Source organism: Zalophus californianus, chromosome 6, assembly GCF_009762305.2.
Source record: "Zalophus californianus isolate mZalCal1 chromosome 6, mZalCal1.pri.v2, whole genome shotgun sequence".
NCBI classification, from domain to species: domain Eukaryota; kingdom Metazoa; phylum Chordata; class Mammalia; order Carnivora; family Otariidae; genus Zalophus; species Zalophus californianus.
In genome coordinates this window covers 133,293,103-133,319,121 of record NC_045600.1, presented here as the reverse complement: position 1 = coordinate 133,319,121, position 26,019 = coordinate 133,293,103, and the positions used below count along the sequence as shown (strand labels likewise).

The following is a 26,019-nucleotide window of genomic DNA, read 5'->3' as shown; positions in this document are numbered from 1 at the left end:
ACCATCAAAATTGTTTAACAAAAACATAAGTGACAATAGGAAATAGTCAAGTGATGAGGAGGGTGTTATACTTCTTCCTTCATTCACTCATTACCTCTCAATTCTGAGTGTTGGCACTGACCTGGTCTAAGAATGATAAATAGTCCATAAAACCATGATAATAGCAACATCAGCTCATGTCATGTGCCAGACAGACGCTATTGTAAACCCTTTACAGGTAGTAATTTCTTTAAGAAGTTGCTGACAGGAATCAGATTAAATGATTCCAACAAGCCTCTGGATTAAGGGTTGTTAGTATACCCATTTTACAGATGAGAAAATGGACTCACAGAGTGATTAACTCTGTAACTGAAGGTCACAGAACTAGTAAGCAAAGAAGCTTAGATTTGAACCTGCCCTCACTACTACCCTAGAATGCCATTTTCATCTGGGGATCTATTTTCCAGTGAGGGAGAACAGTAATAATTAGAATTCAGTTGCATTGATGCGAGGTAGAGGTGAGACAGGGTGGCAGGGGAGGTCTGACCAGCCCAGAAAGGGATGTAGGGGAGAGAAAGACAGACAGACGGGGGGCACTTCTGAAGAAGAGACATCTTATCAGCATGTCTGACAACAGGAAGAGATAGTTGAGCAAAGAGTTAATGGGGACTTCAGTAGGTGGGAGACTGCAAAGATTCGAAGCTCGAGACCGTGCTAGATCCAGGGAGATGATTGGGGTTTAGTATATCTGTGTGACAGTGGGTGGTAGTCTAGTGCTTGAAGGTGAGGCAGATCATACAGAGCCCTGAGTGGGTAGAAAAAGTCCGTGAGAGAAAACTGGATGAGGGACATTCTGGCAGCATGAAGGGTAAGAGGATGTGGAGCGGGGGCAAGACTGAGGAAGGAAGGCCGTGGCGTTTGGTAAAACCGTCTCCATGCTTGAAGGTCTCTAGTAGACAAATGTGGCTGTTGTGCGGTTGATAATGGTCAAAGAAATGTGTTTGATGAGGGAAGAAGGAAGGGTGATTTAAACAGGCCCCCATCTCTGAAGTGCCCAGCACAGCTGTGGTGGCCATGTCGGAGACGTATTTTCAGCCATGAACAGAGTACTGTTCTGACAGGAAGGAAGGCGCATAAGGCTTCACTCCTATTAATTCTTTGGCCATTCATTACCACAGTGACCTTAAAGTTCCTGCTGGGCATTCAAGTGGGATGGCATGTGTAACTCCATTGGAATTCCATTGTAATTCAGTGTTGAAGGACCAGGAGAACTTTTACCCAACTTCTGGCAACTAGTAAATAAGTAAGCTTGCATAAAACTCAGAGCAAGGTTTTCCAGTTACTGCCCCGGAAGACCCCAATCGTATTGCATTTACATGGAACAAGCTATATTTTCTTTTTTCTACTCTTCTCTACTTTCTCTCTAATTACCTTCTCTAATATTATACAAATTTCAAATGTAGGTCTATAACAGGCTAAAATATTTACTGAACATGGTGCATCTATATTATCTCAGACAGGAGGCTGGATGGATCAGAAGGGGGCTATATTTTATATGTCCTCTCATTATGGAGTGTTGCCTTCAACACTTGTATCTTTGAGGGGTTAAGGAAATCTCCACGGAGGAGATAATGAGAAACCTAGAACAGGGAAGTCATCCCTGCAAATGCTCCAGAGTCAGGTTTGGAAGCCACATTCATTGGAAGGAGAGCTTCTCTAGATGGGAAGTGATGTTGAGAAGTACTAGGCACTAAATATGAGGAAGAAGGTTAAGTGCAGCTTGAATCATGGTGAAGACAAAGGGAGTGATAGACTGATTCACCTTCTGTTCACTCAGAGAGTGGTATGTCGAAAGGAACATAGAATGAAGGCAGAAAGACAAAAGAGAGGGCCAGACATGAGGTATGAGGAGAAGGTTCACAAGCTAGAGTCAAAACCATGCCTCGTGAACGAAAGCATCACCGTGGGGTCCATTACAAAAGAATAATCTGTATAGGATTATATGATCAGTCATTTCTGTTTCCAGGGGCAGAAGAGTCAGAAGACCTCATTTGTCTTAGCCTCGGAAGTGAGGAAAATCAAGGTTCCATGGGCATAAAGGTCAACTAGCGGGACACCCAGCTGGGGGAGGAAATATAGGATGGAGCTGTTACCCCCCTTACTGGATATGGTCACAGTCATTTTTGTTTACTGCTTTGGAACTTTGAAAATGATATTCTTAGGACATGTTACTAAGCCTGAATGGTTGAATGAAGGAAGGGGATTCACTGATTTTTTTTTCATTAATTGAAAGGTTTGGCTCATTTGTCTTATTACTGTCCCAAGTCAGGGATTCCTTTTTTAGGAATTTAGGGAGCTCTCAAGTTAGGAAAACTAGGGAAGTCTGTGAAAATGTTCAACGAAGTGTTTGATTTTGAGATAGAAAGGGTTTTTTTTAACCTTGGGTGTTCTGTGGAAACCAGTCCAGGCTACTCCATGTTAATGGAGAGAAGGTCTAGTAAGTTCTTGAGTGTTAGAGGAATTACAGTGTAATGTCTTTGATCTAAGTCCTCAGTATAAACAAGAGTATTAAATGAGCAAAATGTACCTTTTTACATTTTCTACAGTGCCTACTGTAGAGGCAGTGAGTGTGGGCTCTTGAGCTGACTTTCTGAATTCAGATCCTAATTCTGTCACTTGTACTGAGAGTAAGTGATTTGGTGCCAGTTATTTAACTTTTATGACTCAGAGTCCTCATTTCTAGAATGGGAGTAATAATTATTCCTACTTCATAACATTTTTGGGAGAATTAAATGAATTAGCGCATATAAAGAGCTCAGACTAGTGGATGGCATGTATTACTCACTTAAGAATATTGACTATTAGGAATATTATTTTTGGCAAAATGCCTTGACTTTCTTTTTCTGTGTCTTAAATTTAAAAAAAAATTAAAAGTGAATGTCTCCCTTTTTAAAAAAAAAAAACTTTTAAGCACTTTCCCCTAAAATTGTGGGGAAAACGCAAGAGTTAACTGACTTGGCTGTTGGGAGAGCGAATCTGACAGGGTGTCTGTGAGGGTTTCTGTGAGAGTGTCTGATACACATCCTCATTAGAAATGAAGCGTCCAACACTAATACCCATGACATACCACACACTTGCACACACAAACAACTATTGAGATCTTTATAAGGATTAATTGGAAAATAATTGACATCTTGATAAAATTTTAAGTTTTCTAATATAGTCTTCTATTTAGGTCATTTTGAATTTATTTCAATATTATTTTAGAGTTTTATGTATAGAAGTTTGACACACTTTTGTGAGATATATTCCCAAATACTTGATTTGTTTCATTATATTTTAAATGGTATCTTTTTTTTCAGATTTCATTTTCTACTTGTTTGCTACCAGGATATAGAAATAAATTAATTTTCTTACATTGACTTTCTATCTATAAATTTTGGTAAACTTAGTTATCTTAATTTTTATCTGAAGACTATTCTAGATTTTCTATTGCATAAACATATTATCTAGGAATAATTTTTCTTCCTTATTTTCCAATCCTTATACATTTTTCTATGTTTTCTTGCTTTATTGTACCAGCTACTAGCTCCAGTACCATGTTGAACAGAATTGGTGTTGGTGAACATTCTTTTCTCCTGTATGATACCAGAGAAAAAACTTTCAACATTTTACCCTAAGAAAGATATTTGCTATAGGGATTTGTACAGACGCTTTATCAGATTAAAGAAGTTCCCTTTTATTCTTAGTTTACTAAGACTTTTTATTGTGAATGTGAGCTTTGTCAAACTTTTTTCCTACATTCATTGGGATGATAATTTTCTCTCCTTTATTTTTGCTAATATGGTCTGTTATTGTTTTTGATTTTTAAATATTAAGCCAATCTTCCACTTATGGAATAAACCCAACTTTGCCACGGTATACACTCTCTTCATATGTTGCTATATTTTATTTACTACTACGTTGCGTAGGATTTTTGCAGCTATCATCATTAATGAGATTTAAGCTGTAATTTTCTCTTCTTAAATTCCTTATGGAGAGATTATTCTAGGCTCCAACAACAGGTGGGAGTGTTCTCTCTTTATCATTATTTGGAAGAGTACATAAGCCTGGTGTCATTACTTCCTTTAAGATTCAATAGAATTTGCTGGTGAAGCCTCTGGGCCTGGAGTTTTCTTTTAGGAAAGGTTTTAATTGAATATTCCATTTTTGTAAAATATATAGGTGTGTTCAGCCATTCTGTTTCTTCTCACATCTGTTTCTGTAAGCTGTCCTTTTCTGGAGTTTGCCTGTTTCATTTAAATTCTCTACTTTTTGATATAAACTTAATAAAATTCTCTTTTATTTAATAAAATCCTTCCCTTAATGTCAGTAGGATCTGTAGCATTGTCCACTTTTTTATGCTTGATAATTTTTTAAAGGGGGAGGTGGGCAGAGGGAGAGAAAGTCTTAAGCAGGCTCCATGACTAGCACGGAACCTGACGTGGGGCTCATTCTCACAACTCTGAGATCATGACCTGAGCCAAAATCAAGAGTCGGCTGCTTACCTTTAATCAGAAGTAATAACACAATTATGAAATTTATAAAATCATTTGGGATAACCACAAAAAACAATTATTCGTAACAAATAAAGACTTTCTAGGAAGAAAAAAAAAAAGTCGGCTGCTTAACAGACTGAGCTACCCAGGCACCTCTATGCTTGCTGTTAATTGTGTTTTCCCTTCTTTCTTGATGGGGATTTATTAATTATGTTAGTCTTTAGAAAGAACTGTCATTGACCTTTGTGAATCTTCCTTGCTACCTGTTTTCTTTTTCATTAATTACTAGTACTCTTATTTTTATTCCTTTCTTCCTTTTACTTTACTTGGGATTAATTTAGTATTTTTTTTTCTAACTCTTTAAGATAGATCACTGAATTATTTACTTTCAATTATTCTCTTTTCCAAGCATTTAAAGAACATTTAAAGCTCTACAACTGCCTGTAAGCATAACTTAAGCTCCAGGCCAGATATTTTGGTGTTGATATTTTTATTATGATTCAAGTTCAGTAAAAACTTTTTTTTTAATTTTCTATTTTTATTTCTTCCTTGGGAAAGAAATATATTGCATAATTTCCAAGTACATGGAGATTTTCTGGTTATCTTTTTGTTCCTGATTTCTAACTTAATTGCTTTATGGTCAGAAAATATTGATCAAGAAAATGGCCTACTTCTGTAAACTTTCCATGTGAGCTTGGAAAGGTTATTGAGTGTATTGTGTATGTGTGTGTGTGTGTGTGTGTATGCACATATGTATGCATTGATTAATTTTGTTGATTGTGTTCAATCTTTTGTATTTACACTGATTTTTATTTTTGGTTGACTTCTTATATCAATTACTTAGAGATGTATATTAAAAGTTTCCACTGTGGGGGCACCTGGGTGGCTCAGTCGTTAAGCATCTGCTTTCAGCTCAGGTCATGATCCTAGGTTCCTGGGATCGAGCCCCATGTCCGGCTCCCTGCTTGGCAGGAAGCTTGCTTCTCCCTCTCCCACTCCCCCTGCTTGTGTTCCTGATTTCTCTCTCTCTGTCAAATAAATAAATAAAATCTTAAAAAAAAAACAAAAAACTTTCCACTGTGGATTTATCTATATCTCCATGTAGCTTGGTCAGTTTTTGCTTTCTCTATTCTAAAGCTATGTTATTTGGGTTGTATCTTTTATTTTAAAGATTTTATTTATTTAAGGAGAGTGAGTGAGCAGGGGGGAAGGGCAGAGAGCATCTCAAGCAGACTCCACGCTGAGCACAGAGCCCAACATGGGACTCGATCTTACAACCCTGAGATTAGGACCTGAGCTGAAATCAAGGGTCAGATGCTTAACCGACTGAGTCACCAAGTGCCCCTGGGTCGTACATATTAAAATTGTTATATTTTCCTGGTGAATTGGATCATTAATAGGAGGTGACCTACTTATATCTAAGCAATAAATGAAATTTTGTCTTAATATCTTAACTAGTAATAATATGGCTATACTATCTCCTGCTTGTTGGTTTCTTCATAGTATATACTTTCCTATTATTTTCTTTCAACCTGTCTGTTTATGTTTTAGATCTCTTTCTTGTTTCTGACAATCACTATCTTTTAATTGTACCATGTAGTCCATTCAAATTTAATGTGGTTACTAATATATTTAGATTAAATTTGTGGTTTTTATTGTTTTCTTTGTCCTTGTTCTGAGTGTTTTTTTTTTTTTTCTCATCTGTATTTTTTTATCTATTTGCTCAGAATGTAAGGACTCTTTTGCTGTTCTTTTAGTTCCTTAAAGTTTATAGCATGACTCACCACAGCCTAATATAAATTGTTAACTTTTATTGTCTTTCCAGTCAGGATCCTTCTTAATCTGTGGTATCTATCCATTGATTTGTATCCAGAATCTGCTACTATGTCTCTGCTTTCAAAAAACAAAACAAACAAACAAAAAAATTAAGGCATAAAGGTTGATGTTTGTGTTTACTTATTTAATTGTAATTGATTCCATATCTTTTTATTTTTATTATAAACATGGTATACATCCATTATAAAAGTAACCAAACAGAATGCCCCCTTTATTCTCTATACTTCCTTTTCTTCCACTTCTTTCCATCATATTGAACTACCATTAACAACTTAGAGTATATACATCAGAGGTTTTTTTTCAGGATAAAAATCTCTATATATGGTATTTGTACATCTGTAAATTTATTAATAAATGCATATATATGCATATGCATATATATATTTATATATACAATACCCACATTTATTTATGCAATTTATTTTTTCACTGTATATAGCTTTGAACCTCTGTGTTGGGGGGCAGTGGTGTTTGTGTGGTTGTCCTTTTTATGATCTCATTGTTTTTTAAAGATAGATACAGCTGCAACTTCATGCTAAGAAAAAGAGATTAGAATAAAGGTTATCTAAGTCTGTGTACATAGTAGATGCTTAATAAATGCTGAATTGAACAAAACAAAAATCTGCATAATACTACAGAGTAGAAATCTATTTAGATTTTTCCCTTTATTTAGATATTGTGCTATTAATGATACTGAAGCTATTTCCTTTTTTAACAACTAGCAGCCATTACTGTGATTGTCATGCACTGCCCCTTGTGCAAGGAGATCTGTAGGCTTAACGTCCTGCCATGGCATAATTTGGAGCATTAGGGAGTCCATATAACATTTCTCCAAATGTGAAATCGTCCTCCAAAAAGTTCAATTAGAAGTTTTACTGTGGAAGAGAGTAGTCAGAAATGGACCAATGTATATGTATAAATTTAGGATAGCGTAGAAAAAGGCATGAGGAAAGAGTGGGAAAAATATCAATTATTCAGTTTGTTGGTGTCAAGTTGCTGGACTGGGGAAGTCTTTGGTAAGTGCTACCAAATCTAGAAATCAACCAGGAAAAAAAAATTGATAAATTTGGTCATGTAAAATAAATAATTTTATATTTAAAAATATATAAACCAGACCAAAAAAAGACAAGAAAGCAACACATTGGGAAAAGCACTGAACAAATATGACCAAGGACTGATTTCTTTAGTATCCAAAGAGATATTTTAGGTCACTGAGGAAAAAGTCAAGCAAAAACAGCTCAAGGCACAATAGACAAATTGTAACTGCTTTCCATTTTCTGAGTTTTTACAATGTGCTAAAAACAGAATGGGCTATCTACCTTAAATGCAAGTTCTTATTTAATTCTGGCACAGCTCTATGATAGAGGTACTATTATTATTCACATTTTGCAGAGCAGAAATGTTGGTGCAGAATGATTAAATCACTTTTCTGTAGCTTATTAGAGATGGAACCTGAACTCAATCCAATGTCAGTATGCTTAAAATTCCATTTTCTTTTTTTTTTTTTAAAGATTTTATTTATTTACTCATGAAAGACAGAGAGAGAGAGAGAGAGAGAGAGGCAGAGGGAGAAGCAGGCTCCCAAGGAGCAGGGAGCCCAATGTGGGACTCGATCCCAGGACCCTGGGATCATGACCTGAGCCGAAGGCAGACGCTTAACCATCTGAGCCACCCAGGCGCCCCAAAATTCCGTTTTCTTAAGCACTTTCCCAAATAGTGATACCTCACAAATAAACTAGAAATCACGTGAGAAACAAATTATGATGAGCATGCATATTAAAAGGTGTTTAAATTTTTAAAAAGTCAGAAATTAAAAACACACCTCTCTATGGGCAAAGATTAAAAATATTGATAACAGTCTGTTACAAGAGGGTGAGGTGACCGGGTTTTTCTTAGACTCTTCATGGAATTGTGGTTATTTACAAAACAAAACAAAATCTCTCTTAGCCTCAATTTGCTCATGTGTAAAATGGGGATAATCTTTACTCAGAAGAATTATGGTGACCATCACAATAATATGAAAAATATTAGCACAATGGCACATATTAAGTGCCTAGCAGCTGTTATAGGTTAGTCCCCCCACATCCCCCACTATCTCCCCCCCCACACACACACAAAAAAAAGACTAAGAGACAAATCTTTTACCTCTTTGTGTTCCTAGCCACAAAGTCAAGGGTCAATAGACAACCAAGTAAATGAAGCCAAAGACTGAGAAGAAGAAGGACCCTAGGCTCTCATGGGCTCTCCACAGGACATGGGATTTACAGGGCATTTTCTAGGACCAGGCAAAGATTTCCACTATTTGTTCAATTCTACATCCCATGTTCCAGATCTCCATTTGCACACAAGTCAAAGGAGGCAGTGGATATGTTGAAAGGAGCCAGGAGCCCCGTGAACATAACATGTGGTCACATAACCTGTGTTATCTATGGGTTGGTGGCCTAATGGTTTAGAGTCAAATGCCTCCAGCCCGTTTCAGGGCACTCAACCTTTTAGAGTCAGTGAGTCTGAAAATTCTAAAAAGAAGTTATTAGAAAACACAGAAGTTGGGGTGCCTTGGTGGCTCAGTCAGTTAAGTGTTGGACTCTTGATTTTGGCTCAGGTCATGATCACAGGGTCCTGAGATGGAGCCCAGTGTGGGGCTCTGCACTGAGCGTGGAGCCTGCTTGAGATTCTTTCTCTGCCTCTCCCTCTGCCTTTCCACCCCCCCCAACCTTGTGCACTCTCTCTCTCAAAAAGGAAAAAAGAGAAAACAAAAAAAGCACCAGAGCACCTTAATAATATACTCCCTTTTCTAAATATTTACTGGCAACCATGTCTTCATGGAGAGAATTTTGAAGTGACCTCACTAACCTTTTGTTTTGAAGATCTCCATGCATGGAGCCATCCTGACCACACTGCACACACTGTAGTCTTTCATCACTTATGAGAGCCAGAGTCTTCCCTTAAAGACTGCCGGTTCCAGGAAGGCAAAGTCACCAGGACTCTGACAAGCTGGCTGGCAGTTGGTCTTGGGACCTGCTCCTCAGGACCTCAGTGATGTTTGTGCCATCCCCAGCTTGGCAGAACTTTCTCTCCAGGTTGTTAAAGGCACTTCTCCAGTAGACCTTTTTCATTTGTGTAACTAAGAAATAAACATGGCAAGATGAACTGGTAGGTGCTGTAGAGCGTCAGAGAGAATGATAGTGATGTGCTTTGTCTGCAGCACATTTAACTGGACGGTCCCGTTCCTCTCCTTCCTGGCCTGTTTGATCCTGGCAGTGACCACCATCATTTTGTATTTTATTCCACTCCGGTACATCGTTTTAATCTGGGGTAAGTCTGGCATGGTCCTTTTGCGAGCGGTCGATTTCAGGTAAGAACAAATGACTCATTTGTCAAGTGCAACTATCAACTTTAAATGTGCTCTTGTTGGCAATTAAACATGAGATTAAGGAAGGTATTTTGGGAACAAAAACTTCCAGGACCTCCTGAAAAGGCCAATTGCCTGAACGATCAGCACAGATATTTATAGGCCTCTTGCATAATTGCAATCAAATAAAAATGTGATTGTGCATGAGATTTCCCTTTGGGCTTTCGTAGCCATAAATACTCTTGGATAATATATTGCTGTGGCCCGGTAACTTTCAGGAAACACTGTTATTCAAATAGTGAGCAAACACCTGCATCTCGCCCTTTATAGTATGTAAAAGTAGATCTGGCCCCTGCCACAGTGCTTCTGACACTTCATCTCTCCTGGAGGAAAAATAATCTAACCCCATACTTAAATCCAGAAGCAGTAGAGAGGAAGGGAGGTGGTTACTCCCTAACCAGTGCCTGAAAGAAGAGGAAGCTATAATTTAGCAGGGTAAATGGTGTGCCTATATAAAGTTTAGCTGCTTTAAAAAAAAGTAGAAACAAAAATCACAAACTCGAAATAAACGGCATGACTTGATTTACTACTCAAGCCAGCAGTTGGACAAAAGACAAGCAGCTTTGTGAATATTTGTGTCTGTTGCTGGGTGGGCTCTGGGTTGATAGAAGGAGCATGCATTGCAGTAAATTAATTGCTGGAGAAGCAATCAACCCTTTTCCCTAAGAGTCTGCCAGTCATAGTTTCCATTCCTTGGCTCCAATGAATACTGCTGAGTTCTCAACCATAGATGCTCCTTTCTAGGGATCCTTGGATGTTAAGGTGTTCAGAGAAGTTACCACCTACAAGTGACTGCATTAAAACGCATTCATGTTTAAGCAAAAGCTGAGAGCTTGCAAATGTCAGATACAAGCTACAATCTTTCTAAAACCATTAAATGTAGACCTTTTCAAAGAGAACCCACGGGAGTAGAATCCTGCTGATGAGGAAAGCCAAATGTAGACATTCTGAATTGGGAAAAGTCATCGAAAAAAAATAGAATAACTCATAAAACTTCAGAAGTGGAATGATTTTGAGAGAGCATAAGCCACTGGTTCTCTGTTTCGTCCAGGAAGTAAGAATCCCAGAGAAAGAAGTATCTCTCTTTTATAGCAAGCCTGAGAAAAGAAAAAGATACTCTAATTTCCCTCTTTACAGGTTTGTTTTGAGGCTTGATGACCCTCACTCTTGGCGAAAATCTTCTATCCATACTTAGTTTTTGATTGTTTCTCTTATTTTGCAACAATGCTAGCACATTGGTCCATAGGCCCTTAGAAAGAGATCAAGAAGCTCTTCAGGGTCCGTTGATCAAGAAGAAATATTTTATAAAAGCATCTCCCTGAATACCTTATGTACTAAATGTTATCTATATAGACTGAATAATCTGTCTTTCTTAATTGTTTTTCATTAAGAATTCATTTGCAAATCCATTTATTGATCACATTTAAAAAACAGATCTTAAAACTGTTGTCTGACCCTAATCAGAAAATGATTCATTTGTTTCAGAGGTACAGATCTGTGATTCAACAGTCTTGCACAATTCACAGCACTCACCATAGCACATACCCTCCCGATGTCTGTCACCCAGCCACCCCATCCCTCCCACCCTCCCACCACTCCAGCAACCCTGTTTGTTTCCTGAGATTAAGAATTCCTCATATCAGTGAGGTTATATAAATAATACAATATATGTTAAAAAAGAAAAAAAGAAGGTAGCAGGAGGGGAAGAATGAAGGGGGGGAAATCGGAGGGGGAGATGAACCCTAAGAGATGATAGACTCTGAAAAACAAACTGAGGGTTCTAGAGGGCAGGGTGGTGGGGGGATGTGTTAGCCTGGTGATGGGTATTAAAGAGGGCACGTTCTGCGTGGAGCACTGGGTGTTATAAACAAACAATGAATCATGGAACACTGCATCAAAAACTAATGATGTAATGTATGGTGATTAACATAACAATAAAAATTTTTTAAAAAAGAGAATGATTCAAAATTACTATAATCAGTTGGCCAATATTTTGTTCATTTTTAAGCTGGGGTAAGTTGAATGCATGGTCAGCTTGTCAAATACTTTCTCAGGATCTCATCATTCTGGTACGTACTTGTTTTTCTGCATCTTTCCCTCGACAAAGAAGACTATACTATATTTCCTCCTTTGATCATCAGTTTTGGAAGTCCAATCCCTCTTTCTATTTATCCCAAATTGCTTTGACTTTTGATCTTATCCTCCAAGATCTTGGCAGCTTTCAAACACCAACTTTTTGCATCTCATTAATGAGATATTGCTCTATTTATCGTTCAGCTTATGGATGAAATTATTAAATAGCATGGAGTTTATTATGTTCTCCTGAACTGACAGTAACCCTTTGAGCTTTGTCTTCTGTGTCTGGTTCTTTAGTTTTATGTTCTGGACAAGGGCTTATAGTTTATTGATGAGCTCACCTTATATAATGTAGTCAAAAGCCTTGACAATCAACACATGATCTATTGCCTCATTGAGTAAAACCTGCCATGCCATCCTGGAATATACTCAGCAATTCTGTTAGGACTTCTTTTCCAAGACAAATTAGTTATTAGCTTCATGGACCCAGGACATTCCTTTGCACATCTCCTATATTATTGTATCCTTGTCAGAGACTTCTCATGTAGAAAATGACTTCGTATGTCTTCCATTTCTAGTGTTCCTTTTAATTTTACTAAGGATCAGAAGATTGTTTCTTATTCTGGGTTACTTACTCATTTTCACTGAGTCCTAAAAGTGGTGTTAAGATCCCCCTTTTCTTGTCCACTCTTTTTAACCCTTTGGAACAAAATTACTTAACTGTATATTCTATATTTCCATATTCTGTACACCCAAATAATATTTTTGTAGAAATACTTATTAAGTACCAGGATTATTTAACATAAGCCTCTGGAGAGCAGCCTAATTTCATAATGTCCATAAGGAATATTCCTTGACTCACCAACTTCATTGTCAGGTTTTGAAGGGTGAGACATTTTTCTTTCCTCTTTAACCTATGATTTTAGAGAAGCTATATATAGGTAGTAGATCTTTAACAAGTACTTGACAAATATTTAATATGTCTGCAAATTTCGTACCTGTGATATACAGGGATGGCATTTCTTTTGAGCCCAACACCCACCTCTCTTGTGTGGGAGTGTAGAGTTTGAAAATGATGTGAGGGAAAAAAAGAAAAAAGAAAAGAAAATGATGTGAGAGGTGGCTTAAGAGGGATATTTGACATTTTCTGAAGGAAACCGTATCTACTGAATTTTGAGCACCTATTTGATGTATTTCTAGAAGGCAAGGCACTTCTTAGGATTAGATCCCATGTGGGTTTTCTGCCCCTTTTGAGAGGTTTCCCATATTCCTTTCATTCAGTTCTCCAGCATAGATGCTTCAGTTCTGGTCTGGGATACTTCTGTTGTTCCAAGGTAGATAGGAACTCCCCAAGCTAGATTATGAACTTCTTGAAAAGAAGACCCATGACTTATCTAACTTTGTATCTCCATTTGATAACACAGTGTCTTTTATGTGGCAAGCACTTACTGTTTGATACATGAGCAAGCAAGGACCCTCTGCCCCATCTCAACACTCTCGTCAGTGTACTGAGGTCAGGGCCACATGCTAGGCACTCATACAAGTATCTGAAAAATAGTGTTATAATTCTGTTTCAAGTGTTTATTCACCTGTGGCCATATGTGCAAAGCAGTCATGCAGTTTTTCCAACTTTCTCCGAGAGATTTTTTTTTTTTTTTTAACTGGATTGCTCATTCTGTTCCACTGATCGGTTCAGTCTGTGATCTGGGACCATTAAATGACAGTGTCTTTGCCAAATGTTATCCCTTGGTATTTGGATCCCACTTCTTTGGGTGTGCTAAAAAATTAAAATTCAGAGCAGATAGACCCTCTGCCTATCTGCATTTAGGTTAAAAATATTGAAAGGTGTGTCTGTCACTCTGATAAAGGTACAACTTCCAAATTTGGGTGTGTACTCACATGCCTTATAGTATAGGGATTCTTCTCTCACCCCTTTGTTTTTGGCTTGTTGACATCTTGAGTAATGATGGTAGCCCCCCTCATTGTTAGGGAACTCCAGATTACAGAATCCTCATGCTTACGTTGTCCATGTGATTCTCCCATCAACCTAGGACACTATATAGCTCAGGTCTTTATTATTGAGATTTTAATGTAAGAAATCTGAGGCACAGGAGGGTCCAGTGGTTTGCCTAAACCCACATAGCGGATACTTGGTGATGCCAGAGCTGGGGCCCAGCTATTCCTGCTCCATAGCCCTTGTTCCTTGACCCATTGCCCCTTACTGAGGACCCAGGAGTACATGAGCCTGTGGACACTTGGTCTCACACAGTAGTTAATATTGTGGAATTACTGACATTTGACAACATAAAAAAAAATAAGGTGTGCTTTTGAAGCATGCAATCAGAGCGCCTTATAATTTTGATTCTAAGTTTTTCAAACAATCTCAGTGCATTGTGGGCCACTTCTGCCCTTATTGGTGCATTTGAGCTACTGTGCAGGTTTATAATCTTCTCGGTGACTAAGAATGCAGTGTTTTGATCGGCTGTGAGATTATCCCTGCCTTGCTGTTCATTGTAAAGACTCCAGATGCGCACACTATATATAATTAACAATAGAAGATATATCTTTTCTCAATAAGTCTTTGTCTCCCTTCATCATTTTGCCTTGTCTGTTTTCTTTTGCCAGAAAGCCCATGCTACAATTAAATGTCTTTAGAATAACACAGTGAGAGTATTTTAGTTTAAAGGAACGCTGGGGGAAATTTTAGCTAGAAACATGAAGCTTGCTGTGGGGGGTAGAGAGAAGAAAGGCAGAGTGCAGCTTTGACTTGAGAGAAAAAGGATCATTTGTAAGGAGCCTTCCCCAGCCCAACCACCGGGCCACCATTTTACTCATGAACAATGGCCAGCTCCCATTTGCAAAGCAGATGTAAATCTGACCCTCTAAGGAAATGACTGGAGGTTGGTATTGTGTCAGGTATAATGTCACTCAGAAAGTTCTGTCCTTAGATGAAAGCAAAATAATACTTAATGAAGAAAAACAGCAAAGCTTTTATGGGCTGGGGACCGTCAGACAGCTAACTGTTACCTTGACTCTTTGAGGGAAGAGTCAGGGTTCATCTAAGGTGAGAATTCATTCAGCATCACTGGGATCAACCAGGGCTTCAGGTATGATCCTCGCTAAACAAGCACTCTGTGGCAGAACTTCAGAAGCCCACCACCTTACTCTTTCTGCTTGGAAAACTCAGCATGAGAAAGAGTTGACCTTTGGAGGAAAGACAACAGCTCCTGAGCTCTTACCAGCAGCTGGGAGGAACAGAGGAGGAGACACATAGGTGGCTGAGAGGTACATCCCTCTGGAGAGGAAACCGCAGGTGGAGCTTGCCCGGGGCATGCCCACACACCCAAAGTGCAGCCATCAAAGATACTTTAAGGGTTGAACCCCCTCTAATTACCACTGTCCCCATCCTAAATTAGCAGAGACTCCATTGACTAGACAAACCCACACACCATTGTCGGGGTCCATAAATTAAGTTAGCAGCCATAGTAAGATAATTTCCAATAATAACTTTTCACAGTTTCCTGCAGCATCAAAGTACAATCAACACGTCAAGTTGTGTTCTGCAGTGAGAGAAGAGAAACCTGTGAAAATGAGCTGGAGTGGGGGAGAGAGAGATTTCTGCAGTTTCTTTTTAACAACAAAAAAGCGACTCCCGCCCTCCACCTCCTACTGCTACGTTTGGTCCAGAGCCCCCAAGCAGACTTGTTGGGGCTAATGAAGGCCTTTTCCCATCTGGGACGTTTGTTTTCCTAGCAGAGGAGGCTGTTAATCAGCGTAGTCCAAAAAAGCCAATGAGCTCCACGGTTTTAGTGTCTGTTTCTGCCGCCCTGCTGCTGGGATTGTAATAGGATTTTCACAGTTGAAGATGGCAGAACTCCTGTCCCACAGAATCACCCCCACCCCTCCTTCCTTCCAGAAAAGGCATTTGTGAGTGATTCCACATGACAGAGACGTGTGTGTGTGTGTGACTTGAGGTCTAGTGTAAAAAATTACACTAATTTTTACTTGTGAATCTCCCCCTCCCCCAGTCAGGAGAGTTTTTTTTAAAGATAGATGGATAGATAGACAAAGAGATCTCCCTGTGTTTCTATTTTTCAGGCATAAATAAATTTACGAAGAAGCTTCGAAATCCCTATGCCATCGACAATAATGAGCTGCTAGACTTCCTCTCCAGGGTACCATCTGATGTTCAAAAGGTACGTAATGAACGGTCACTGCCAACGGGGACCCCAGCACTGAAGTCTGGCCAGCCCCAGAGCCTGAAGAGCACAGGGCGGTGCTCATGTAATTGAGATAATGCATCAGAAAATCCTTAAAGCGGCCTGGCTTGCAGGGAGGTGGCAGGAAAACCTTTGTCCAGAGCATGAGATGATTATGGAAAATTACCCCCAAAAAAGGGCTACTTAAGAATGATCTGGAACTCACACTGTGTGGGTATGGTGTGATGGTGTTTGACCATGTTTTGATCGCTCGCCTCCCTGAGGAGGATAAGATGGGCTCAGTGAGCGGGAGAGTGGGAGATCCCAAGCTCGGGGAGGATTGCTTATTTTCCTCCTCTTCCTGATGGCAGGCATTTTAGGGTAAGTAGGGGACAAGACGATTCTTCTTTTTTATTCTTGTTTGCCCTGGTTATGTGCTAGGCTTTCTTTCTATCCCTTCCCCTCCGAAGACTTAGGGATGCCAAGGGCAAAGCTCCCACCCACTCTCATACACATAGAGGCAGAGACAGTGTGAAATAATTGGAGATCGATCAGAAGTATTATTCACAGGTAATATTATTTCACTTAGTCCAGCAGCATCTAGTCTCTGTGGATGCACAGAGATTAAACCAGGCAACAATACCAGAAAGTCTTGTAGAGCAGCCTGAGCCAGGCCCCTGCAGATCAGGTGGCTATAAATCCAGAGGAAGGAGGGGAGGCAATGATTTCTCTATAAAGGAGAACAGAGATCATAGAAGGAGTAGATGGGGAGCCCATGGTGTAAAATACCAACATGATGATCAAAGACACAACCCTTTATTATCTGAGAGAATCCAAATCAAGTATCGATTTTCATCCTTGGGCCACTGTCACAGAAGTGGTTCACGGCGGCTCCTGGGCAACGGCAGTGACTCGGGCTGAAAAGACCTACAGTTTCTTTCCCCTTCACTCTGAGTTCTAGAGATTAAAATAGACTCCATGACACCATTTTTCTTTAATCTCCATTTTATGATATAATTAGCTATTACATGTGTTCTATGAATAGGAGGTTCCTCGTTAACATTTGCATTACATGATTATAAAATAGTAACCTGGCCCCTGTTTGTTTTGCATTGAAGATTGACAGGTATGTCATTCCCTGCTCCCCTAGGGGACCTTCACCAAACACTCTGAGGAAAGGGTGCTTTTTTGCATGTATCTCCTTTTGACAAAGTGTAGCTCAACATATGTGATGGGGCATGGTGTCCTTGGGGAGTTTGGCACAAATGCTAAAAACCAGTGAGCACATGTGGTCTGTAATACAATACTTTAAATGAAGCCATTCCACCATCAGCCAATCAAAACCCACACACCAAAGCAATGAGATTCAGTTGCATCACTTCAGTTGCAATGTGAGTTCGTCCCTGTGTCCTCGAAGAAAGGAAATCATCATCCAGCACACCCTACCACAAGGATTGTCTCTACATAGTCCAGGCACCAGCTCTCCGAGCGGCCATCCAGTTGGAGTGGACCTGAATACAGAGGGACGCTACAAAAGAGCATTTGAGGAAGATATACAGTATGCTAGTAAGATCCTCCATGTATCCCCAAGAGCACTTTCGAATAACACAATAGACAGTTTTCCACTGGGGACTCCCCGAATGCTCATATTTATCACAGATGTTTTAGCCATTACATTGTAAATGCAATTCATTTTTAAGAGAAATCTATTTAACTCTGTGGCCAGTATCATTTCAACATTTTTTTTCCTCTCCCTGGCAACATAAATGTATTATATAATTTGCAGAGAATTCTTTCCCCAAGACTTTGGATAATTGTAAATGAATATTTCTTAGTAAGTTTTGCTGTATCATATACTAAGATAAACATTCCCAAGAGGCAGTTATTAAGCGTACTTGTGGTTGAAAACGGGCACACACAGAACTAAAATTATCTGGCAGTGCCGAGAGCAGGTAGAAACCCATGCATCTCATTAGAAAAATCTGCTTTTAATATTTTGGTCTCAAGAAATGATGCATGACTTCTCAAATCCTTCCTGCAATTAATCCCTCCATGTTCCTGTGTTTAGAAAATGATTCATTACCTTTGAACCTTCCTTCCTTTGCCTCGGTCTGTCCTTGGGGAGCCATTAACACACACTGTGGTGAGCTAGGGTTACCTAACCACCGGCGGCCCGTCTGTTTGTTTTCACAGGTGCAGTATGCAGAATTGAAACTCTGCAGCAGCCAGAGCCCCCTTCGGAAGAAGCGCAGCGCTCTCTAGGACCCACGCCAGCCTTGGGCACCAGCACCCAATTCCCTGTTGGGTTGATTAGACCAACACTCTCTCTGTTTCCGTGGTGGTACCCATGGTGTCATTCTGAAATGTGTGGAGCCCTCCCTGTACTCTCCCTGCTTCTCCACATGCACCGATGCACACCCATGTGCACACATCCACACGCATGGGTGTGCTAGTTGCTTAGCGTCTCGGCCTGTCAGAAGGAAACAATCTAGTGACCATGGAAGACTGAGGTCCCTTCTCAAATAGGAGGTAAAGCAAGGCGGCCAGGGGTCTGAATAGCCTCCTTGAGAATGGCTGGGAGACCACCTGGATGCAAGTGTGGCTCTGAACTTGTTTTCCTACCTCCAACAGATTCTCCTTAAGATTCAGTTTTTTCCTCTCCCATTCACACACTCCTTTCAGATTATCGGGCATGTGAGTCCATTTCTTTCTCTGAGTTCACAAGTCTCTGGTAGTAGCATCATCTCCCCAACGAGTGTCTCTTATAAGTAGATTTTTTAATAATTACCAGGATTAGCCCAAGCCTTTGGGAGTCCTGCACCGTGATTACTGAAGACGTGTGTGGACAATGGCAGTCAGCTCCCTGGTGCTGGACGCCAGTGCATATCGCAGTCCGTTGCGGGCAGTGGAAGCCCTGCGAAGGTCCAAAGGGACCATTCATCCAAAAAGTGAAGGTTACATGAGAGTATTTGGTTGCCTTACAAACGCCATATCTTCTGACTGGACTTTGCTTATTTCCAAAATAAAATGTCAATATTAGAGCTTCAGAGAGAGGGGGATGAATGAATGAATTCTGAGAGTATTTAGGAAGATGGATAAAGGCTGAGGAGCAAGGGACCAATTTATGGCTGCTTTACCTGATTGTCATAATCACTGTATTTGTCCGCATTTTTGAGCAGAAAGTAAAAATAACTCAGCCGTCCAAATCGATCTTTTGTTCCTGAGCAAGATAAGCTACACATAATACATATATATCTCAGAACCCCATTCCTTGAAAAGCACCACCCCAAAGTCGTCTTAAAAAATAGCTGATTCCTTCAGACCCCACCATTTCATAGTACCCCCAAGTAAAAACCCCGATTTTATGCATATATAAAATACATGCAGATATCCTTCTGTTCAAATGATATTTATGTTGTAAAGACTGTATTTTGTTGACACATACTTTGTGCAGTTTTATATATAACATATATGTGTGTGTGTATTGTAAAGAAAAGTTGAGGTAAAAAGACCCGATTTAATAGTGAGTTTTATTTTATTTTTTCTCTCTGGGTTGTAATTTAATAATCTTCAAACAAAAATGTTTATGAAAAATGCCAAAGATTCTAAACCTTATCATCCCGTGTCTGTTTTTCTTCATATTATATGTTCCTGGTTTTCTTTCTGGCTGAGCCAGATTTCTGCATGATTTGATTTGCTTCAAGTTAATGAAGCTGGCTGGAAAAGAGCCTTGCAGAAATTATAAAAGCTCCAGTAAATCTCTTAGTTGTACATACAATAGATATCCAAGAACCTCTTTTGTTAAACCAGTTATTCAATCTTCTGTGTAAACAATGCCTCATTGTCTCACTCCCAACTATCATGTAGTTTATCACAGTCTGTCATTTTGTAACGACCTAAGTCAGACATTTTTAAACAGACATGTGAGATCTGATCAGTCATTTGAATGAAAACTTTCAGCAGCAAAATAACCCCTTATTTATTTAAAAGTGGAACCGATACTTTATTGTTGTTCCTTTGCTATACAATTTCAAAATGAAATAATTTGTCCAACAAGAAGGCATCATTAGTTAGACTTACTCCCTCTGCAGCCCAATGGGAATTCTGAGCATTAAGTTTAGGACACAGCAGCTGGGCTGTCAAGAGCAGGACTGAATCAACCTTTAATAAACTGTAAGTGGAAAACAATTGTTAATAGATTAAGTAGACTTTGAACGTTAAAAATGTTCGTTGTAAGGGAAATGTGAAGATTTATACAAGTAATCAAACTCATACGAGATTCCAGAATGCTCTTTAGATAAAATTTATGGATTGTGGATTCAGTATGGTAATTAAAGATAATTTAGTAGGAATGTTGAAGTTTAGCCAAGCTCTCCTGATTCTCTTCTCAAACCTCACACTCCCATTTCCAGCTCTGACTGGATGTCTTTAGGCATCTCTACCTCAGTGGGTCAGAAATTGTTATCTCTCCCTCTGTGTGTTCAGGGCCCTGAACCCATAGTCTCCTAGCTTCCTTATTTCCCTTACTGGCACTGGCATTTTCTGGGCTAGGAATCACTGGGCATCCCCTTTTTTGTTCCTTATGTTTTGTTTTGTTTTCCCCCATCTCCCAACCCATAAATCTATAGATCCAGTGTTGCCATGTTATCTTGTCCATTTCTGTCTTGTCCATTTCTGGTCACCACCCCCTAAGCCAAGGCCTCCAAAACCTCTTACAAGACATGGCGATGGTACCAATTACATTACACCAGCTTAATCCTTCTTCCGACTATTCTTTTCACTAGGAATACTTTCTCACACGTTTCTGTCCAAGTAAATTCTACCCTCTTTTAAAATTTTCAGAAGTTTCCTGCCCCAATTAGGATTTCTTTTGTTTCCTTGGCTGAATTAGATTCTACCCTTCTCTCTTGCACCCCCTCCCCCACATCTTTCATATCTTTCTGGCATTTGCCATATTCTGCTATAGCTCATCATTACCAGAGGCCTTGACTCCCTCTGTCCTCCACTGGGTGGACCATCCTGTCTGGCACCTAATAGACACTCAGGAAATACCTGATTAATTGATTGGGTCATAGTCAACTTTTCTTCTCTGCCCTTTCATGTATACAGAGCGCTGAGATGGGTAGATTAGTGTGGTCTATCAGAGGAAATAATTTCTTGTATTAAACACACAGCTCATACTGTGTGATATGATTTATAAGCTTTGGCCATGTCAACTATAAACTTTTCAGTGATGTCTTATATTGGAGAAGTCATTACCTACCTACATATCACAGGAAAATATATTTGTGCATGGTTAAAAAAAAAACTTTGACTTTTCTTCTTGTCATTTATCATTTAATGAACATATATGGAACACTGATTATCTACCTGAACAAAACAGACTGCATTCCCTTGGTGGAGACAGACATGAAACAGATACTTTTGAAAAGTGGCATGACATTTGCAGATTCAAGTTTTTTTAAAAAGAGTATTCTGGCTGCAGTGGGTAGACCAGCAATTGTGAATGTTCAGAGAAGAGCTAATTTGAATAATCATAAATTGATGGTCACCTGGACCTTCAAATAGTGTCAATGGAAAAAAACTACAGGTGAAATCGTGAGATGTTTAGGAAAAATGAGCAGGACTTCTCAGTTGCTTGACTGTGGGTTGAAGGAGAGAGTAGAATTCAAGATGGCACTCAGTGTTCTCATCTTGGGGTCCAGGAAGATGGTATGGTGTTTGCTAAGAGAGAATTACAGGAGCAGCCGTGAGAAGAATAGCATGAGACCAGTTTTAGACAATGTTGAATATGAGGTACCTGACAAGCCTCTAAATGGGGATCTCAAAAGAGGTAACAATATATGGATATGGAGCCAAGAAAAGAAATATACTATACTTGAAGGAGATACATAAGGGCCAACATTCATAGGCTTCAAGAAATTGACTCCACACTCAAAAAGTTCTGTAAGGACGAGTCCACTAAAGCTAAATAGAAAATATTAAATAAGAGAAAAAGCAGTAAGCATATACTGTCATAGAATTCATTTGGTAGAGCATGTTTCAAGAAAGCAGGTGTGGTCTATAGTGCTGAATACCACCGAGATCACTTCAGTTGAGGACAGCACAGAGACCTTTAATGGCATGGCAACTTGTGGGGATCTTAGCGATGAGTCATTTCTGTAGTGTGGTAGGAAAGGAAACTAGTTTTGAGTTGAGAAATGAGTGGGCCTAGGAAAATGGAGACCACATGGAGGTACCCCTTGAAAAATTCCACTAGAAGGAGAGGAGAGAGAGCACAAGAACTCAGAATGGAAGGTGCCTGGAATTATTAAGGGAAAAAAGTAGATGTGTCATGAACTCAGTGTGCACCTGTTAGTAACAAAAAATTCTTCATGAGTACAAGATGGAGTGATCTGTACCATTTAAAACTGTGCTCTGTTGAAACCCACCTCTCTTTTGTGTAGTAGTAATTCGACTTTTATGGGAGTAAAGTGGCTGGGAAATCAAAATACAATATCTTCTGAAAATATGCGTACTCACTTGATCATTGGATGAATGTTGAAAGGTGACATCTGAAGAATGGCTTAAAGCACATTCTCTCTTTATGTAGGTCTCTGTAGAAAGTCTACCGGGCTCTTCTGGTATGTTAATGTAGTGATTTACATGGGGAAAATGGATAGTCAAGCACAGAAGAATAGCTAGTATTTTAGAGCATTTACTAAATGCCAGGTACTTTCTAAGTGCTTTAGATGTAATAGCTCATTTAATTAACAACAACAAAACTATGAAATCGCTCAGATATTTATGGAAAAAATAACCAATTTCATTCAAACTCTCCCAAGAAATAGTAAAAAGAAGATACAACACTTTTCTACATATTTTATGAAGCCAGTATAATCCTCATTCCAAAACCCAACAAGGTGATACAAGGATGGAAAATTACTTACCAGAATCCCTTATGAATATAGATATAAAATTATGAAAGATATATAAGCTTCTACACTGAAAACATGATTGAGAGAAAGAAGATAAATAAATGTAGAGTTTCATGGATTAGAAAATTCAATATATTAAGATGTCAAGAGATTAAATGTAAGCCCAATAAAAATTATAAGGTTTTTTTTTACAGAAATTAATCAGCTGATTCTAAAATGTACATGGAAATGCAAGAATCCAAGAATAATCCAAGCAATCTTGCAGATGATTAACACTGGCAGATAACAAGATGTATTATAAAGTTATTGTAACTAGACAATGTGCTGTGGGCACAAGCGTAGACAGATTAAATAGAAAAGACTGGAAGGACACCCACACATATTTGGTAACCTGTGACCTAATTTATGTCAAAGGTGACATATTTTCAGTGTGAGGACAGCATGCAGTGTAGGGAAAAAAAGCTTTTGAAAAAAATGACACTGGGTCATTTAAGTACCCACATGGATAAAATAAATATTGACACCTTATACTCACAAAATCAATTCTGTATGAATTGCAGATCCAAAAGTGGAAGGCAAAGTAAAAGATTTCAGAAAAAGTCATAGGAAAATGTCTTCACGTTTATGTGATAAGCAAAGATTTCTTAAACTGATAATAGGTGCTAGTCATAATGAGAAAATACTGATAAATTGGAGATCATTAAACTTAATTTTTCCTCAAAAAGTATGAATTAAGAGAGAAAAAGTGTAAGCCACAAAGTGAAAGAAAATACGTAATCTCTATATATAATCTGACAATTCTATCCAGAATAAAGATTTTCTACAATGAAAAGGCAGAAAACCCAGTAGAAAAAGGGGCAAAAGACTTGAAAAGGCACTTCACAGAAGAGCCTATCCAAATGGCCAGTAAACATAAAAAGGTGCTCAGCATCACTAGTCATAAGGCAAATGCAAATTGAAACCACAAAATGATACAACTGCACACAGCCAAAGTGGCTAAAATGAAAAGTCAATATTAAGTGTTTTTAAGGATGTGGAAAAACAAATTCCTATATACTCTTAGTGGGTGAGAACATAAACTGGTACAACCACTTTGGAAAACTTTTGGAAAAGTATCTATTAAAGCTAACCATATGCATACCCTATGACCCTTCCCCCAGTTTCACTCTTAGGTATATAACCAACAGATTGTGCATATGTTCAATAAAAGACATGCCCAAGAACACTTACCACAGTACTACTTGTATGATTCCAAAAACAGCAGCAGTATATATTCATCAGTATCTGAGAGGATCAATTACTTGGGACTCTACAATGGAATACCATACAGATGAAAGGAAGAACTAAGGTTGCATGCAACAACATGGATATTTCATAAATCATGTTCAACAAAAGAAACAAGACAGCACAAATACATGCAATGCAAGATTTCATTTACATAAAGTTCAAAAACAGAAAAACACAATCTATGGTGTTAAAATTCAGAAGGCTGGGGGTATAATGCCTAAAAGGAGCCATAAGTGGAATTCCTGGGATGATGTCAAGGTTTTGTCATTTTGGTCTGGATTCTAGTTACATCAACTTGTTAACTTTGTGAAATTCACTGAGCTGTAAACTTACGACTTGTATAATTTTCTGCATGTTTACTAAAAGGAAAGAAAATTATGAAGCATGGCCATTTTATTCCTAATTTACAATTAAAGAAACTGAGGCTGATCGCTGTATTTTAAACATGAAAGAAGAAGAGCACTAATCCAAATAAACATTTTAAATTGTGTAAGAGTTGGAAGTCATTCTAAACAAACCCAAAACAGACAGTTCCTCAATAATCTCATTGCATTTGAATATTCAATGATGTCTTCACACAAATCAGTCATTTTAAAAAGATCTTCATTACTAGGAATACAAAAAGTGACTTCCTCTAACTGGTCACCTACAGAAGCATTAAAAAATTACCTTACATGAGCAAATCGGTCCTTGACACCTCAGGATCTCAAGTGTTCCAGAAAGTTTTTTTCTTTTGGGGCAGCTGGGTGGCTCAGTCAATTAAGTGTCCAACTCTGGATTTCGGCTCAGGTCATGATCTCAGGGTCATGATCTCAGGGTTGTGAGATGGAGCCCTATGTTGGATTCTGCGCTCAGCACAGAGTCAGCTTGAGATTATTTCCCCTCCCTCTTCCTCTCCCTCTGCTCCTCCCCCTGAGTGCTTGCTCTGTCTCTCTCTCTCTCAAATAAATAAAATCTGTTTAAAGAAGTTTTATCTTGGGATGCCTAGGTGGCTTAGTCGGTTAAGCATCTGCCTTCAGCTCAGGTCATGATCCCAGGGTCCGGGGATCGAGTCCTGCATCGGGCTCCCTGCTCAGTGGGGAGCCTGCTTCTCCCTCTGCATGCTACCCCCCGGCTTGTGCGTGCTCTCTGACAAATAAATAAATAAAATATTTTTTTAAAAAGTTTTATGTTTTGGGAGCAAGATGGCGGAGGAGTAGGAGACCTAGATTTCGTCTGGTCTCAGGAATTCAGCTGAATAGGGATCAAACCATTCTGAACACCTACGAACTCAACAGGAGATCGAACAGGAGAGTAGCAACAACTCTCTGAACAGAGAAGCGACCACTTACTGGAAGGTAGGGCGTGCGGAGAAGTGAATCCGAGGCGATATTCGGGAGGATAGACGGCGGGGGAGGGGGCGTCCGTTGCCGCTTCTGGCAAGTGCTAGAGCCGCGGGGCACAAAATCGGACCTTTTAGAAGTTGGCTCGGCGGAGGGACGTCGCTGCAGTGGCTAAGCGGGGGGTGGAATCCTCCCGGGACAGTGTGGTCTCAGGACCCTTGGGGTCACAGAGAGACCAGGGGTGCCTGAGTGCGCCAGAGCTCCCAGGTGTCAGAGCAGGGAAGCCGGCTGCAGATACGGAGCAGAGTCGCGGGCTCTCAGCTCGGGGTTGCCATAAACTGTGATCTGCGGCCCAGTCGGGCCACTGCTCCTCCAGCAGGGACCCAACAAGCAGCAGATCTGGGGAGACTCCCCTTCCTTCCCGGGGAGGAGCGGTGCGGGAACGCACTGCAG

General features: G+C 39.4%; 1 protein-coding gene across 6 annotated transcripts in view; it reads left to right on the top strand.

Annotated features, from left to right (window-relative positions):
- The window catches only part of MCTP2 (multiple C2 and transmembrane domain containing 2), a 237,405-nt gene extending 212,567 nt beyond the window's left edge, over positions 1 to 24,838 (top strand). For all 6 annotated transcript variants that reach the window (XM_027571097.2, XM_027571096.2, XM_027571102.2 and 3 more), the window contains 3 exons: positions 9,559 to 9,668; positions 15,940 to 16,037; positions 18,234 to 24,838. In XM_027571097.2, coding sequence (XP_027426898.1) covers positions 9,559 to 9,668; positions 15,940 to 16,037; positions 18,234 to 18,302 — 277 coding nt within the window. In that variant the 3' untranslated portion in view covers positions 18,303 to 24,838. The remainder of the gene's footprint in view (positions 1 to 9,558; positions 9,669 to 15,939; positions 16,038 to 18,233) is intronic.
- Positions 24,839 to 26,019: the final 1,181 nt, after the last annotated feature.